The following is a 16101-nucleotide window of genomic DNA, read 5'->3' on the forward strand; positions in this document are numbered from 1 at the left end:
TAAATTACATCAAAACATTATTTCTCTCACAAGGAAACCAATCAGAAAAAAAGTTAGGAACAGAAGTATTTTAGAAAGCCAAAAATATGAAGAAGTCAGTCGGAAGTTGCATGAAAATCACCAGAATCTTTCACTTGGTGAGATAGAGTGACTTCAACTGATCATGCCAAGTGGACTCGGACACAGTAAATAGCTGGGGTAGATGACACATCAGGTGGGAAGCTATGGGTACAATGATGCGATGTTCAATGGAATGGAACAGGGCTATAGAGACAGTTGAATGCAAAGATGAATAGTTACATGTCAAGCCTTTTAGTTCACCAAATATATTATACTTTCATTGTCGGAGTAGTAAACTAATTTGATCTGAACATATGTACAACACATTGACTAGCTCTTGGAGTAGGTTTTGTGCTTCTTTATGAATGGTTTCCTGCTAAGATCCTTCAGCTCTGAGAGCCATGCTGATTGATAACACTTAATGCTTATTAGATGGTTACTCATTTCTTTCCATTACTTCCCTTGATTTTGCAGCAACAATATAAACAATATTCAGGCCTGAATTGATAGGTGGTAAGTAGCATTCACGTCACACAAGTAGCAGGCAAAGAGAATATCCAACAGGAGAAAATCCAACTATCATCCTCTGACATTCAATGGCATTACCATCTCTGAATTATACTATATTAATATCCTCGGGGTCAGCATTAACCAGAGCTGGAGCGGCCATTTACACAATGTACCTGCAAGTGCAGGCCAGGGACTAGGACCCCCCACCCCGGTGAGTAAATCACCTAACCTCCCAAAGGCTGAGAGTACCACCTACAAGGCTCAAGTATGGAGCATGATGGAATGCACTCTACTTGTCTAGATGAGTACAGCTTTAACAACCCCCATGAAACCTGACACCATATTGTACACAACAGCCCTCTCAATAAGCATATCATTCATTCACTTCATCACTGATGCACCAGTAACAACAGTTTGTATCATTTACAGAATGCAGTGCAGCAACACCCAGATAGTTCTTAGATAGCACCTTCCAAACCTACAACCTCCACCAGCTAGAAGGACAAGGGCAGCCAAAGCATGGAAGTACCACCAGCTGCAAGGTGCACTACAAGGCACACACCATCCTGACTCGGAAATATGTTATCATCCCTTTACTAACAGTGGGTCTCTGGCTAACAGTATGCCTACGATTCAAGAACTACAGGTAACTCAACACCTTCTCAAGAGCAATTGGATGAGAGAAATTATGTGCTGGCTTAGCCTGCAAAGCCCACATCCCATTGAATGAATAATTTTAAAAGACATGTTCCTCAGCTCACTACTTTACCAAAATATTAGCGCATCATTCAGAAATACAACTTGGTTAGAGCCAGTTACTGCACTAATCTTTCATTGATAGGGGAAAAAAATAGATGAGTTCAAATTACGTTTAGGATAGGATATTTTATTAAAGTTAAAGTTTGTACAAGTATGTTAGAGAAATGATAATTGTGAATAGTACTCATTTTCATCAACATAGCAATAAACAAATAACCTGATAACACCACTCAATGGCCATTTTGTTAGGTACACCTGTTACACCTGCTTACTAATGAAAATATCTAATCATCTAATGATGTGGCAGCAACTCTATGTATAAAACTATGCAGACATGGTCAAGAGGTTCAGTTGTTCAAACCAAACATCAAAAAGGGGAAGAAACATGATCTAAGTGACTTAGAGCATGGAGTGATTCTTAGTGCCAGAAGGGGAGGGGGGCAGTTGACTATCTCAGAAACTGCTGATCTCCTGGGATTTTCATGCATAGCAGTCTATTGAGTTTACAGAGCAGAGAGCAAAAATCAAAAAACATCCAGTGAGGGGCAGTTCTGTGAGTGAAAGTGCCTTTTTAATGAGAGAGGACAAAGCAAACTGGTCAGACTGGGTCAAGCTGACAAGAAGGTGGCAGTAACTCAAATAACCTGCATTACAACAGTGGTGTGCCCAAGAGCATCTCTGAACACAACACATTGAACCTCAAAGTGGATTGGCCACAGCAGCAGAACACCACAAGCATACACTCACTAACCACTTGATTAGGAACAGGAAGGACCTAATAAAGTGGCCACTGAGTGTAAGGTCACAAGAAATAGGAGCAAAAGTAGGCATTTTGCCCTCCAAACCTGCTCCATTATTCATCAAGATCATAGCAGATCATCTCACTGAACAGTTGTCTTACACTTCTGTAATATCCCTTCATATCCAGTAATATAGCAAACTCAGTTTTGAATTAACTCAACGATTAACCATTCCCCAAGCATTTGAAGTAAATAGTTGCAAAGATTCATGGTCTGTGAAATGAAGATATTAATTCTCATTTCTTTCCTTAATACTGCTTTCTTTTGAGTCTGTCATCCTGAGGATCACACTCTTCAGGAGAAACATCCTCCTCTTCAGCCCTACGGTATTTTACTTTTTGCAACAAAGTCACTTCTCATTTTGTTGAAAACTAGCAAATGGGTGAAGGTTTCATCCTAAAAATCTCTTCTTGTTCAGTATATTGACCAACTCTGAAATCAGTCCAGTGAGCTCCCTCTGTAACAAGTATGTCCATTTTAAATAAGGAGACCAAAACTGTGCCCAGTAGTCCAGGGGTGATTTCATCAAGGACATATAATTGGAGTAAAATATCTTTACATAAAGTACTAAATCTTCCAGGAATAGGGGCTGATTCACCTTCCTAATTGCCTGCCTACTGTACCTGCATATTGGCTGTAAGTGATTTATGTTAAGGCACAAAATCCCAATGAGCATTGCATTTCCCAGTCTCTCACCATTAAAACATACCCGGCACCTCTTCTTATTTGGCCAGTGGATAATCTCATATTTTTCCACTCTGTACTCCACTTGCTACATTACCCACCCACTGTCCTGTGTATTTCCTTGTTGCTGTTCGTTGTGCCTTTGTCATTACTCAAAAAACACCTGGTTTTGTGACATCAGTAAACATGGAATTTTATATTTGTTCCCATTATTTGAATCCTTGATTTAGATTGTGAATAACATCAAACTTTGTGATACCCCTCAAGTCTTGACCTGTCAAGATGGTAAGGCTTATTTGTTCCTGCTCTTTGTTTTTTTTTACCTGCTAGCCAGCTTTCAATCTATGCTAGTGTTTTCTCTACAACTCTACACACTTTCTTCTCCAATCTCCTGTGACTATTCTAATCTAACTCCTTCCGATAAGTCACGTATACCAGATCCACAGTTTTCCACTCATTGGAGAGCTCCAGTAGAATAGCCAAACATGATGTCCCTGATGACGATTAAGTATTTCTTTATAACATTTCTAGTACAAGTTGGTGTAAATTCATGAGCAACAAAATGTTAAAAATGTGAGCTGGAATGTGAAAAAATTGCAAGGATTAATTGCCTGTACTTAAATTCTTTGAATCTTTAGTGACTTAAAAGAACAAACCCCTGTGCTCATTGGAATTCCGGGAAACCCCTCCAGCTCTGTATATTGAGGTGATTCAAATTCTAAAGGCAATGTGTAATATTGATTGGTACCTGATTAGTTCCAAGGGTTTAGACGGGGCAGAGTTTGTTAAGTGTGTCCAGGACGGATTCCTGTCACAGTATGTTGACAGGGCGACTAGGGGGAATGCCATACTAGATCTCGTATTAGGTAATGAATCGGGTCAGGTCACAGATCTCTCAGTGGGTGAGCATCTGGGGGACAGTGACCACTGATCCCTGGCCTTTAGCATTATCATGGAAAAGGATAGAATCAGAGAGGACAAGAAAATTTTTAATTGGGGAAGGGCAAATTATGAGGCTATAAGGCTAGAACTTGCGGGTGAGAATTGGAATGATGATTTTGCAGGGAAATGTACTATGGATATGTAGTCGATGTTTTGGGATCTCTTGCAGGATGTTAGGGATAAATTTGTCCCGGTGAGGAAGATAAAGAATGGTAGGGTGAAGGAACCATGGGTGACAAGTGAGGTGGAGAACCTAGTCAGGTGGAAGAAGGCAGCATTCATGAGGTTTAGGAAGCAAGGATCAGATGGGTCTACTGAGGAGTATAGGGTAGCAAGAAAGGAGCTTAAGAAGGGGCTGAGGAGAGCAGGAAGGGGGCATGAGAAGGCCTTGTCGAGCAGGGTAAAGGAAAACCCCAAGGCATTTTTCAATTATGTGAAGAACAAAAGGATGACAGGAGTGAAGGTAGAACTGATTAGAGATAAAGGTGGGAAGATGTGCCTGGAGGCTGTGGAAGTGAGTGAGGTCCTCAATGAATACTTCTCTTTGGTACTCACCAATGAGAGGGAACTTGATGATGGTGAGGACAATATGAATGAAGTTGATGTTCTGGAGCATGTTGATATTAAGGCAGAGGAGGTGTTGGAGTTGTTAAAATACATAAAGATGGATAAGTCCCCAGGGCCTGACAGAATATTCCCCAGGCTGCTCCACGAGGTGAGGGAAGAGATTGCTAAGCCTCTGGCGAGGATCTTTATGTCCTCGTTGTCCACGGGAATGGTACTGGAGGATTGGAGGGAAGCGAATGTTGTCCCCTTGTTCAGAAAAGGTAGTAGGGATAGTCTGGGTAATTATAGACCAGTGAGCCTTGCGTCTGTGGTGGGAAAGCTGTTGGAAAAGATTCTTAGAGATCGGAACTATGGGCATTTAGAGAATCGTGGTCTGATCAGGGACGGTCAGTATGGCTTTGTGAAGGGCAGATAGTGTCTAATAAGCCTGATAGAGTTCTTTGAGGAGGTGACCAGGCATATAGATGAGGGTAGTGCAGTGGATGTGATCTACATGGATTTAGTAAGGCATTTGACAAGGTTCCACACGGTAGGCTTATTCAGAAAGTCAGAAGGCATGGGATCCAGGGAAGTTTGGCCAGGTGGATTCAGAATTGGCTTGTCTGCAGAAGGCAGAGGGTCATGGTGGAGGGAGTACATTCAGATTGGAGGGTTGTGACTAGTGGTGTCCCACAAGGATCGGTTCTGGAACCTTTGCTTTTCGTGATTTTTATTAACAACCTGGATGTGGGGGTAGGAGGGTGGGTTGGCAAGTTTGCAGATGACACAAGGTTGGTGGTGTTGTGGATAGTGTAGAGGATTGTCGAAGATTGCAGAGAGACATTGATAGGATGCAGAAGTGGGCTGAGAAGTGGCAGATGGCGTTCAACCCGGAGAAGAGTGAGGTGGTACACTTTGGAAGGACAAACTCCAAGGCGGAGTACAAAGTAAATGGCAGGATACTTGGAAGTGTGGAGGAGCAGAGGGATCTGGGGGTACATGTCCACAGATCCCTGAAAGTTGCCTCACAGGTAGATAGGGTAGTTAAGAAAGCTTATGGGGTGTTAGCTTTCATAAGTTGAGGGATAGAGTTTAAGAGTCATGAGGTAATGATGCAGCTCTATAGAACTCTGGTTAGGCCACACTTGGAGTACTGTGTCCAGTTCTGGTTGCCTCACTATAAGAAGGATGCGGAAGCATTGGAAAGGGTACAGAGGAGATTTACCATGATGCTGCCTGGTTTAGAGAGTATGGATTATGATCAGAGATTAAGGGAGCTAGGGCTTTACTCTTTGGAGAGGAGGAGGATGAGAGGAGACATGATAGAGATATACAAGATATTAAGAGGAATAGATAGAGTGGATAGCCAGTGCCTCTTCCCCAGGGCACCACTGCTCAGTACAAGAGGACATGGCTTTAAGGTAAGGGGTGGGAAGTTCAAGGGGGATATTAGAGGAAGGTTTTTTACTCAGAGAATGATTGGTGTGTGGAATGCACTGTCTGAGTCAGTGGTGGAGGCAGATACGCTAGTGAAATTTAGGAGACTACTAGACAGGTATATGGAGGAATTTAAGGTGGAGGGTTATATGGGAGGCAGGATTTGAGGGTCGGCACAACATTGTGGGCTGAGGGGCCTGTACTGTGATGTACTATTCTGTGTTCTATGTTCATTTCAGCATATTTAACTCAGATTAGTTGCTAAATTTTAGTATTCAAGTTTTTTTGTGACAAATGTTTTGACATTTGACCAAGAAAACTATTACAGTAAAGTTGAATATGTTCATTTTTCTTTAATGGATTTCAAATATTAAACTAATTGTGTACACCAACTTGTTGCAATTTAGTGTGTTGAGACTCCTGTGTAATTGTCAAAGGGAAATATTTTGGTGGTAGACACACTTTCAATATGTATACTTCTCTAAGTGAATGTTTCTTTTAAATATTATATTTAACAATTGAGGAAAATAATAAAATTGCTGAAATCAACTGTTAGCTACAATACTGGGGCTTCAATGCAGAAGAGAGTTGTTTCATTTATGTTTGCAGTGGGTTTGAGTCCAGCTCGCTGTGAATTCTGGTGTGAATCGAGGAGTTTTGGACTCAAAACTAGAAGGATTCAGCATAGTCTGGCACTGTGCTGAAACCACAGCATAAGCAACTGTCATCTGACCTGGAACTGTGATTTCGGAAGTCTTTAGCAGGCATCTTGTGGCCAATGCGATCTAGAATTTCTCCACAAACATAAAGAAATAATGTTAATTACAAACTTTGTATCGAGGGAATTAAAAGACTTTAAAACTATTTCTAACCCTCAGCTGTGTTCCGCCTTTTCAAATAATTTTTTCTGAAGAAAACATCTTACAGTTTGCAAATGATTTCATGCTTTCTTAAAGTATATTTCACTTCCTCTGTTTAAGATTGTAATTCATGTTGAGATACATGGGTTTCCTGCAGGTGCTCCAGTTTTCTCCCACAATCCAAAAAGGTACTAGATTAGCAGATTAACGGGTCATTGTAAATTGTCCTGTGATTAGGCTAGGATTAAATTGGTGGGTTGCTGGGCAACACGGCTCGTTGGGTCAGAAGGGCCTGTTCTGCACTGCATCTCCAAATAAATAAATGTGTGATCGTGTATAGTGGGGAACTAATTAAGTGAGATGCCAGTAAAAATGGAATAAATCGGATGGTGAAATCTACTATGCGGTTCCCAATGCCAATATCCAACCATGCTCCCAGTTAGTTTGTTAAAATTCACTGTGACATTACCATTACATACAGATGTGTTGGTTGAAATAGATATGCCTGTGATATTGCCTTATCACCAGCACTGGTAGAACATGGGGCATCAATGGCGAGCCCTTACGACCATTGAATGGAGTCCTCCATCTCAACATCATGTTCCTGCATTGTCCTTATACCTCTTAATCCCTTTTGTTTCCAGAAATCTGACTTTATTCTTAAATGTATACAGTGGCTTAGCTCTCACTGTCCTGTGTGGTAGAGAATTCCATTGGTTCATCATCTTCTGATTAAGAAGTTTCTCTACGTATCATCCTGAATGATCTATTCCTGTACTTCAAGTAATGCACACACACACACACACACACACACACACACACACAAAATCCCTGTTGAGACAGTTTTTGGTGTCAGTTGAGACCTAAAAATAAATATTTTGTTTTTTTCCTTTAAGCTACGTACCAATTCCATTCCCTTGGATTACTCTGGAAATCCACTAATCTCTGTTTTGAATACTCAGTTACTGAGCCTCCATAACCAGCTTAGGCCATGAAGGCTCACTCCCTCCTGACTTGGCAAACATGATTTCCTTTCCACAGATCCATCTTGACTGTCCAATCCTATTATTATTTCCCAGTTGCCCTTTATCATTTCCGTAATAATAGATTCCATTATTTTCCAATTACTGATGTCAGTTTAATTGGTTTATATTTCCCCATTTTCTCCCTCTCTCCTTAAATTCTGAGGTTATACTTGTCCCTTCCAATCTGTGGCAACTGTTTCAGATTGAATAGAATTTTGGGAGATGACAAATCATCTACCATCTCCATGATCACTTCCATGAAAACCTTAAGATGCTGGACATCAGGAACTTTTATCACACTTCATTCCCATTAATTTCTCCAGGTTAATTTTATTCGTGCTAATTACTTTGAGCACTTGTTAACTCCTGACTTGTAGTCCTTCAGTATTTGAGTAAAGTAATATTCCAGGCTCAATGATGGTGCAGCCCAGCATGTGAATACCAAAATACAAGACTAGAGCATATGTAGATGTGTTTGTCCAAAACTGCCATGTATGATCCACCTCAGCTTGTACTCCTGAGATTCCACCATCACCGAAACTCATTTTAGTTCAATGTGATTCACTCCATATGACAGCGAGGAATAACTAAGAGCATTGGATACAGCAAATCAGTGTATTTCCCAGCTGTAATACTGTACTGAGGATTAGATTCAGAATCAAGTTTAGTATGTCTAGTATATATCATGAAATTTGTTGTTTTGTAGCAGCGCTACATTGCAATACATAATAAAAACTATAAATTACAACAAGTACATATAAAAAAGGAAATTAAATTGAATAAATAGTGCAAACATAGAGAGGAAGAATACTGAGTAGTGTTCATAGATTCATTGTCCATTCAGAAATCTGATGGCGGAGGGAAAGAAACTGTTCCTGAGACGTTGAATGTCTATCTTCAGGCTCCTGTACCTCCTTACAACAAAGCCAAGACAGCATTTGGGTATGGCTGAGTTGTGGAAAATAATATTTCCACGATGTGTGCAAGTTGATCAATGGCCATCTCCAGCAAGAGAGATTCTAAACATCAGCCCTTCATGTTCAGTGGTATTACCATCTCCAAGTCCACTAAACTCTGGAGGTCACTAAAATCTGAAACTGAACTGATCTAGGTGCATAACTATGGTGGCAACAGCAGCAAGCAAGAGGCAAACTCACCTCCTGATAGTGCTGGTTTTCACCTTCACTAAAACTCTAATCAGGAGTTGTTGGCATTACTCTAGATAGGAACTTGTTGCTTCTCATGGATCTAGTGGGTTAGAGAGCCTGTTTCTCTGTTGTCCATCTCCAGTTCAATGTCAAGTCGAATACAGCACTACCAGCACTGAAGAAGCTTGTTAAGATCCTAATAAGGCAGCTATGGCAATTGGTATTCTACCCACCACCCTAAGCCTTCACTGTCTCTGTGACTGCCACACAGTTGTACCATTGACAAAGTGCACTGCAGGTTCTGTGGCTAGGCTAGTCTAATAGCGACTGACAAACCCATAACTTCTGCCAACAAGGACAGTACCAGAAGGGAAAGTCACTACCTGCAGGTTTCCCTGCCCTGTCCCAGATCACATACCACCTGACCTGAAAATATATTGTTATTTCTTTATTATCATTGGCTGTAAATCCTGGAATTCCTCACTCAACAGCTCCACCAGAAGAATTCAGCAAGTGGAGAAAGTAACTCTCCAGCACCTCTTCAAGGGCTATTAGGCTTGAGTAATAAATTCTGGCCTTGCCAATGATCCCACATTGTTAATAAATTGTTTTGTTTCTGCAAAGCTATTTTCCAAATAAGAAAACATGTTTTAAAAGCCTGTCGTATCATCCAACTCAATCTTAACAGTCCTTGCAATGCCAGTTTTAATAGCTGATGTTGCATGTTGCTATCAATGGCTATCGGATGCAACACAACAGTAGTAGAAAGAAATATCGTGACAATATTTTAGTGACATTGTCCTATTTTCATGGCTAATTCTTTGGATAGGCAGGAGTATATTTTTACAGGTACCTTACACAAATGGCCCAGGCAATGATTACCTCCAAAGTACTCAACTTTATGCAACACACATAAAAGTTGCTGGTGAATACAGCAGGCCAGGCAGCATCTATAGGAAGAGGTACAGTTGACGTTTCGGGCCGAAACCCTTCGTCAGGACTAACTGAAAGAAGAGCTAGTAAGAGATTTGAAAGTGGGAGGGGTAAGGAGAGATCCGAAATGATAACACACAGTCAATCTTATCCCCTTGGGCATTCAGTCTTTGGGGGCACCTGATGATAATAATCAGGACTGAACCCTTCAGCTAGTTTTATCTATGTCCTGCCCCATAACCTAGAAATATTGAACACGTGTTGGTTCACCCAGCTCGGTATGGCATGTTCTGCTTCAGCTGGCACTCAACTAGTTGTGTATTCGGAGCAATGCGGAGTTGTGTGGGAAGGAATAATCTCACAATGTCCCTTTAAAGTTTATTTTAAAAGAACATTAGAAAGCCTGTGCTGGCTTTTCACTTCAAAGTTCAAAGTAAATTTATTATCAAAGTGCATATGTCACCATGTAAAATTAATTTTCTTGCATTCACAGTAGAACAAAGAAATACAATGGAATTGATGAAAAGCTACACACAAAGATTGACAAGCAACCAATGTGCAAAAGAAGGCAAACTGCACAAATACAAAATAACACACAATAATAATAATAAAATAAATAAATAACGCTGAGAACATTAGTTGTAGAGTCCTTGAAAGTGAGTCCGTGAGTTGTGTTCAGTAATTACTTCAATATTGAGGTGAGTGAAGTTATTCACGCTGGCTCGGGAGCCTGATGATTGAAGGGTAATAGGGTAATAACTGTTCCTGAACTTGGTGGTGTGGAACCTAAGGCTCTGTACTTCTATCCCAATGGCAGAAGCAAGAGGAGAGCATTGCCTGGATCCTTGAAATGGATGGATGCTGCTTTCTTGTGCCATTGCTCCTTGGGGATGTGCTCAGTGGTGAGGAGGATTTTTTTTGTGATGGACTGGGCTGTATCCAGCACCTTTTTGGAGACTTTTTCATTATTGGGCATTGGTCAACTATCTATGCATTTTAAATCTTTATTGTTTTCATGCATAAAATCACGTGGGTTATGAGTTCCACTTATTTTCATCGTGAGTACTTTCTCGCCCTCAGTAGTACCTGTGATACTGCCCAAGCACTGTACTCATTTAGTTCCGAATACGGCTTTTCTCCCCATTCAACAGGAGGTGCGCTGGGCATGACTGCCTGCTTGTGTTGCTACTAACTTGGTGCGGTAAGCTGGGGCATGAAGGCGCTGTGGTTTTCATCACTCGCTGTGCTAGGTTTATTAGAGCTTAAGGTGTTTGACTCCTTTATGAGGTCTCGGTGAATTAACATTAGATTTTCTCATCCAAATGTGTCTTAGTCCGCGAATGTTGTAATCGGGCTTTGTTTTAATTCAATATTGGGTTTATTTGGTTATGTTGAAATATCTGCATTTTTCACATGAATTCACGTGAAAAAACGCTGTTTGGCCGCATTGCAATCGTGTTAACACGTTTGTGAGACGATGTATCTAAATTCCTAACATTTAAATCCTATTTTAAGCAGCAGTCCCGTAAGAACCTCGAGCATGTTCAGAGCTGCTGAGCCTGTTTGCTGTCTTCAGTGAATCTTGCATGGGAGGGGGTGGTGCTGTTTGCGAAGGCGCATTCTTGTGTTGCTTATGAAGATTCACATGGTAACGGTTGATGTGCATTGTTGGATTTATCTGAATGCAACAGCCGTGTGAGTTTAACGTGAAAGCCCAGGGCAGTAGTGGGGCGCTAAATCCGAGCAGATTGCACCCTGTGTTTGGGATGTAGAGAGCGGATGGTTTCGTTACTTTTGTACCTTTGGATATTTCAGTTGGTGTCGGATTTCCCTTGACTGTGGTCTGTTCAGGTATCTCTGTCAGCAACTACTCGTCCTTTTTCATTGTTTACTTTCTTAATGAGCTGGGCGGAGCCGCTGGTCGGCTGATTGACAGCTACAAGCTGCTGTTGCGGGCGCCCAGCGTGACCTTCTCAGTGCAGTGCCTCACCTCCCAAACCCACCCTAAATACAACAGTGGCCGCGGCCAATTCGGCAGTGGCCTTTTCCACAAGCCGACAGGAACGATCATTGCTAAAAGACGAATGTATAAAATGCCTCGATTAAAGCTGAGCCGCAACATTTTTAATACTACAGAAAATCTGAAATTCTGCATCATCCATTGGTCTTATGAACTGGTTGTCATTTGGGTGAATGACCCAAACTCTGTGTCAAGGGATGTTAATAAATCCCCGACTCAGTGCGCAGTTTCTGTTCCCCATGACTAGATGTGTACTAAATCAACCAGGAGTTGAACAAATTACGCAAAACACCAATAGAATTTTCTTTGACATTTTATTGTAACAGTTTTTTTATATAGAGAGAACGTGCTGAAACCCAGATTCTGGTTGACTCGGAGATTCTGGGCTTATTGTGTCCTGTTTTATGTATTACATCTAGTATAAACGTTCGGCTATTTAATTTGTACTTAATAGGCGGAGGGTGGTAAATCTGCAGTGTATCTTTGATAACGTTTGACCCTGCCGGATGATTAATTTCTTTCGTAAAGTGGCTGTAACGTATCGAAGGCAAATTGAAAGCCGGTTGTGATGTGCCCTACTCAAGAAAGTGCAGCTGGGTGTTACGCAGTCCATGAAAAAGTCTGTAATGGGCTGAGAATTTGGATATTTTGAAAGATTTGTGTATTTGGAATGTAATTTGCTGTTTTAGGATCAAAATATCTCCACCGTACACATCAATAATGCTGTTTAACCCAGACATTAATAAGCCTCCAATATGTTGACAGATAACAGCCAGGAAGCCCTCTCAGAGGACACAAAGCTAAAGTAGAGCGCGTGGCTTGCTTGTTCTATAACCACCAAACCCTGAAAACATTAAAAGTTTCTCTCCTTTCAATCTCGTCTTTCTAACCTGTAGCAAGGATATGTTATGTAATCAGCGTAACATGATCGAAATATAACTTTGTCTATGAAATCTCTTCCTTTTCTCCAAATTGAACTCATGAAAGGTCGATTAAATCGAAAGTTCGAATGTTAGAAAGCGCCCAGTTCCAAGTTACATTGCCGGGTTAGAACTATGTGGCAGATAAATTTCAATGGATTTTTTTGCATTGGCGCTCCGATCCAACCATTTCATAAATGTTTTACACGTGGGAGTTTGGGTAATAGAGTTTAAGCAAACGCTGTCTCAGCAAGCAAAAGGAATAAATATATTTTATACCTCTTCGCAGATTGGCAAAAAACGGAAGCACAGAAGCGGCGCGAACAGCTTCTGCTGGATGAACTAGTTATTCTGGTTAACAAACGGGATGCACTTGTTCGAGATTTGGATGCGCAAGAGAAGCAGTAAGTATGCCATTGGCGAAGAAAAATCCGGAACTTCCAAATGGGCTTTAAACTTTTCTCAGTTTAAATTTGTAGACGGGCTGTTTAACGGTAGCCATTTCAAATATTATAGTTTGTGAAATTTGAAATAAAGTTTGTTTTAAGCAGAAGTTAAATTTAATCATCCCTCTTGCCACTGGTGATGACTTTGCAAGTTAGCTAATGTATAGTTTGTTAATGTTCCCAGGGCAGAAGAAGAAGATGAACATTTGGAACGAACTCTCGAACAAAACAAAGGCAAAATCGTCAAGAAAGAAGATAAATGTGTACTTCAGTGAGATGACACAATATGTGGACCTATCCTGTCACACTGAAATAAAGCATTGCGATGGCATTGGAATGACACAGAGTCAGATATATCGTCGGAAATTCTGTACTGTTTTATGTTGATAGCATTTAATCGTCCCAAGCCGTACGTCCGTGTATTTGGCTGCATTCATTGCTTTTATGAAATTGTATTTTGGTAAAACAAACGAAGTGTAATTGTTTTATTTGTATCAGTGTCATTTGATCTTTATCCGATATAGTTGGGAAATATCCGTACCAAAGGAAAAATTGTTACAAATGTAGCAGAATCAACTTTTTTCTTTAGTGCGGAGATTAGTTTTAACGCTGCTTTACCTAGTTTGCGGCCAATTCGCTTTCGAATTGATTTTTTAAAAAATCGGTTTTGGAATACTCTGGCCCAGAAAGAAAGGTCTGGGAGGGTTGGTAAAAACCAACCTCCAGGTAGAGTAGACTTCAAACCAGAATCATGCAGATTAGGGCCGAAGTAAATTCAGAATCCACAGGTTTCTCGCAGAAAGTTGAAAAAAATTGGTCGCCAGCTTCTTTGTACTTCCAAAATACCTTGGATTGTAACTTTTCGGCTGCTTCACATTTTACAATTCTAAAACAAATATGTAAACGTCTAAATGTTGATGCTTGCTAGTTGCTGCGTTTCAAAAAATGCAAGGATTTCACTGAGAAGTTGAAAGTTTCATTTGAGCTGTAGAGTCGATGGAGATTTCAATTATATAAATATATAAATAGCAAGATTATACGGAACGGCCATGTTGTAAATGATTGTCTCTTAAAGCTAGTTTTAGTTGGAACTCTTTAAAGAGCTGATAAACGAGCACCAATTAGTGAAATTGACCCTCTCATGTTTTAGGGGCGTGTATTTATTGCCCTGAACAACGCACTGTAATTGCTTGAGTTCCAGCTTTTTGTTGAAATCGAGGCCGTTGTTATTTGTACTGAAAGGAAGCAGTTCTTTAGGAGCCTAAAATTACTTTCAGTACAAATTTTTGAATAAGTCTAAGGTCGGATGTTGTTTGTGGGAAGAAATATTTCTCTTTATTTATTCCAGGGTCATTATGAATCCTCAATAAAAAGTGAACTTTTAAACGTTTCATAACGAAAGGACTAATCTTTATATCCAACAACTGTCCATACCCCTGTGTATGCTGTGCGTTTGAGAGTTTTAGGTGAGCATTGTTGCTGAATGTAAGGTGGGGCCGGGGTGGGGGTGTGGTTGTTCTGTCGAGCAGAGAGAACTGACTTGAGTACAATATACTTTAAATGGGACCCATCTAACCCGTTACTCTTATTGACGTTGTCCTTCATTCTAGTCCAACCAATGAACTTAAGTTTGACAATTCTGTATCAGCAATTACATTTTGGCCCGTAAAGGTCAAGGTTTCGATTTAATTATAAACAAATACAATCGTTGTGAAATACCGGCAGATTTTCACGAGAGATAAAGCCGAACACCCGTTGCTGCTTGCTAGTAATCTCACGTGGAAAATAACGCTCTTCCTTCACCGTTTTCCTGTTAACTTCTTCATGAGTGTTCAACTCTCAGCAATAAGAATATTTGATAAGGTTTGATCAAATACTTGGAGAAAAGTAAATCTCTGGTCCAAATCTAAAATGCGCTTTCGGTCGAAGTTAAAGAGCGAATCTTCTTTTCTTGCAATTCTGGAAAATAGCCCTTTGGAATCAGTTGCCTTTTTTCCCACTCGGCTCGATGAGATGTCTATCAGTCAGCCAGTACACAGGTAAACCAATTCAACTACAACCACTAAGGCTTTATATTATGCTTTTCAGACCCTGGATGTTAAGTGCAATCGATCTTGACTGAATAGATTTCAATTAATGCGTTAACATTTAAAATTTCACCATAACACAATTTTTTATCTTTATATCTATCATTATTTATTTGAAATGAGGCTAATAAAATAGTATGAAATATTTTGCACATCTCGTTGATATTGGCTGATTTCCGTACGAACGATTCCTAATGAGGGCTGATAATAGCTCGGCTATCTATTTCCATTCTCTCTTGCCGTGGATATGGACCTGGAAGTGCAACAAAAGCGCGAACCACGACCTCACCGCGGCATTAAAGCTTGAAGTTTAAATGAAGTTTTTTTAACTGCAACAAAAAACATAAGGTAGCGCTTTTGTTGAGATCCATTGTGTAGAAAATTTACACCAGGCCACCCCCTCATCGGACTGCTGTGAAGAATTTAACTTTCAGATCAGCTGAAGATTACAGCTTTGTATTTTATTTTATTCACCTTGGGTGCGTTTCTTCTCCTGAATTATGCCGTAATCTTCCTCATGTCTCCTCGACATTACATGCCAGGATTTACTGTGAATTGAAACTTTGATACCATTCGCATGTGAACTTAGCGCTTATTGCACCAGCATTTATATCGGCAAAAGCCTCCCATGTATAAAATTATTTGAAGTTTCACAATTCAAGTGGCAACGTTTTAAGCCTCGAAACGTAAATGTTTCAGGATCTTTTATGTTGAACACGTCATCTGTGTAATACACTGACCATTTTATAATCCTTGGATATGGTATTCCAAAGTTTGTTACCTCGTATACGCTGTATACCTCGTCAGGCTCACATTCTTAGTACAGTTTTAATTTAGGTGAATGTAGGCCATTCATTTCTATGTGGGAGATTAAAAATAGTTTCCTAGAGACCATCTGTTTACACCCAGAGATCCTTTGCAATA

The 16101-nt window shown here is 40.3% G+C and overlaps 1 protein-coding gene across 5 annotated transcripts in view; it reads left to right on the forward strand.

Annotated features, from left to right (window-relative positions):
- ehbp1 (EH domain binding protein 1) overlaps nt 1–14532 on the forward strand; it is a 433955-nt gene extending 419423 nt beyond the window's left edge. For 2 of the 5 annotated variants that reach the window (XM_063056084.1, XM_063056085.1), the window contains exons 25-26: nt 12934–13048; nt 13275–14532. In XM_063056084.1, the coding sequence (XP_062912154.1) occupies nt 12934–13048; nt 13275–13365 (206 nt within the window). In that variant the 3' untranslated portion in view covers nt 13366–14532. The remainder of the gene's footprint in view (nt 1–12933; nt 13049–13274) is intronic. The other 3 variants (XM_063056086.1, XM_063056088.1, XM_063056087.1) reach the window with 2 other exon arrangements.
- Nucleotides 14533–16101: the final 1569 nt, after the last annotated feature.

The sequence above is a fragment of the Mobula hypostoma genome, chromosome 8, assembly GCF_963921235.1.
Source record: "Mobula hypostoma chromosome 8, sMobHyp1.1, whole genome shotgun sequence".
Classification (NCBI taxonomy): Eukaryota; Metazoa; Chordata; class Chondrichthyes; order Myliobatiformes; family Myliobatidae; genus Mobula; species Mobula hypostoma.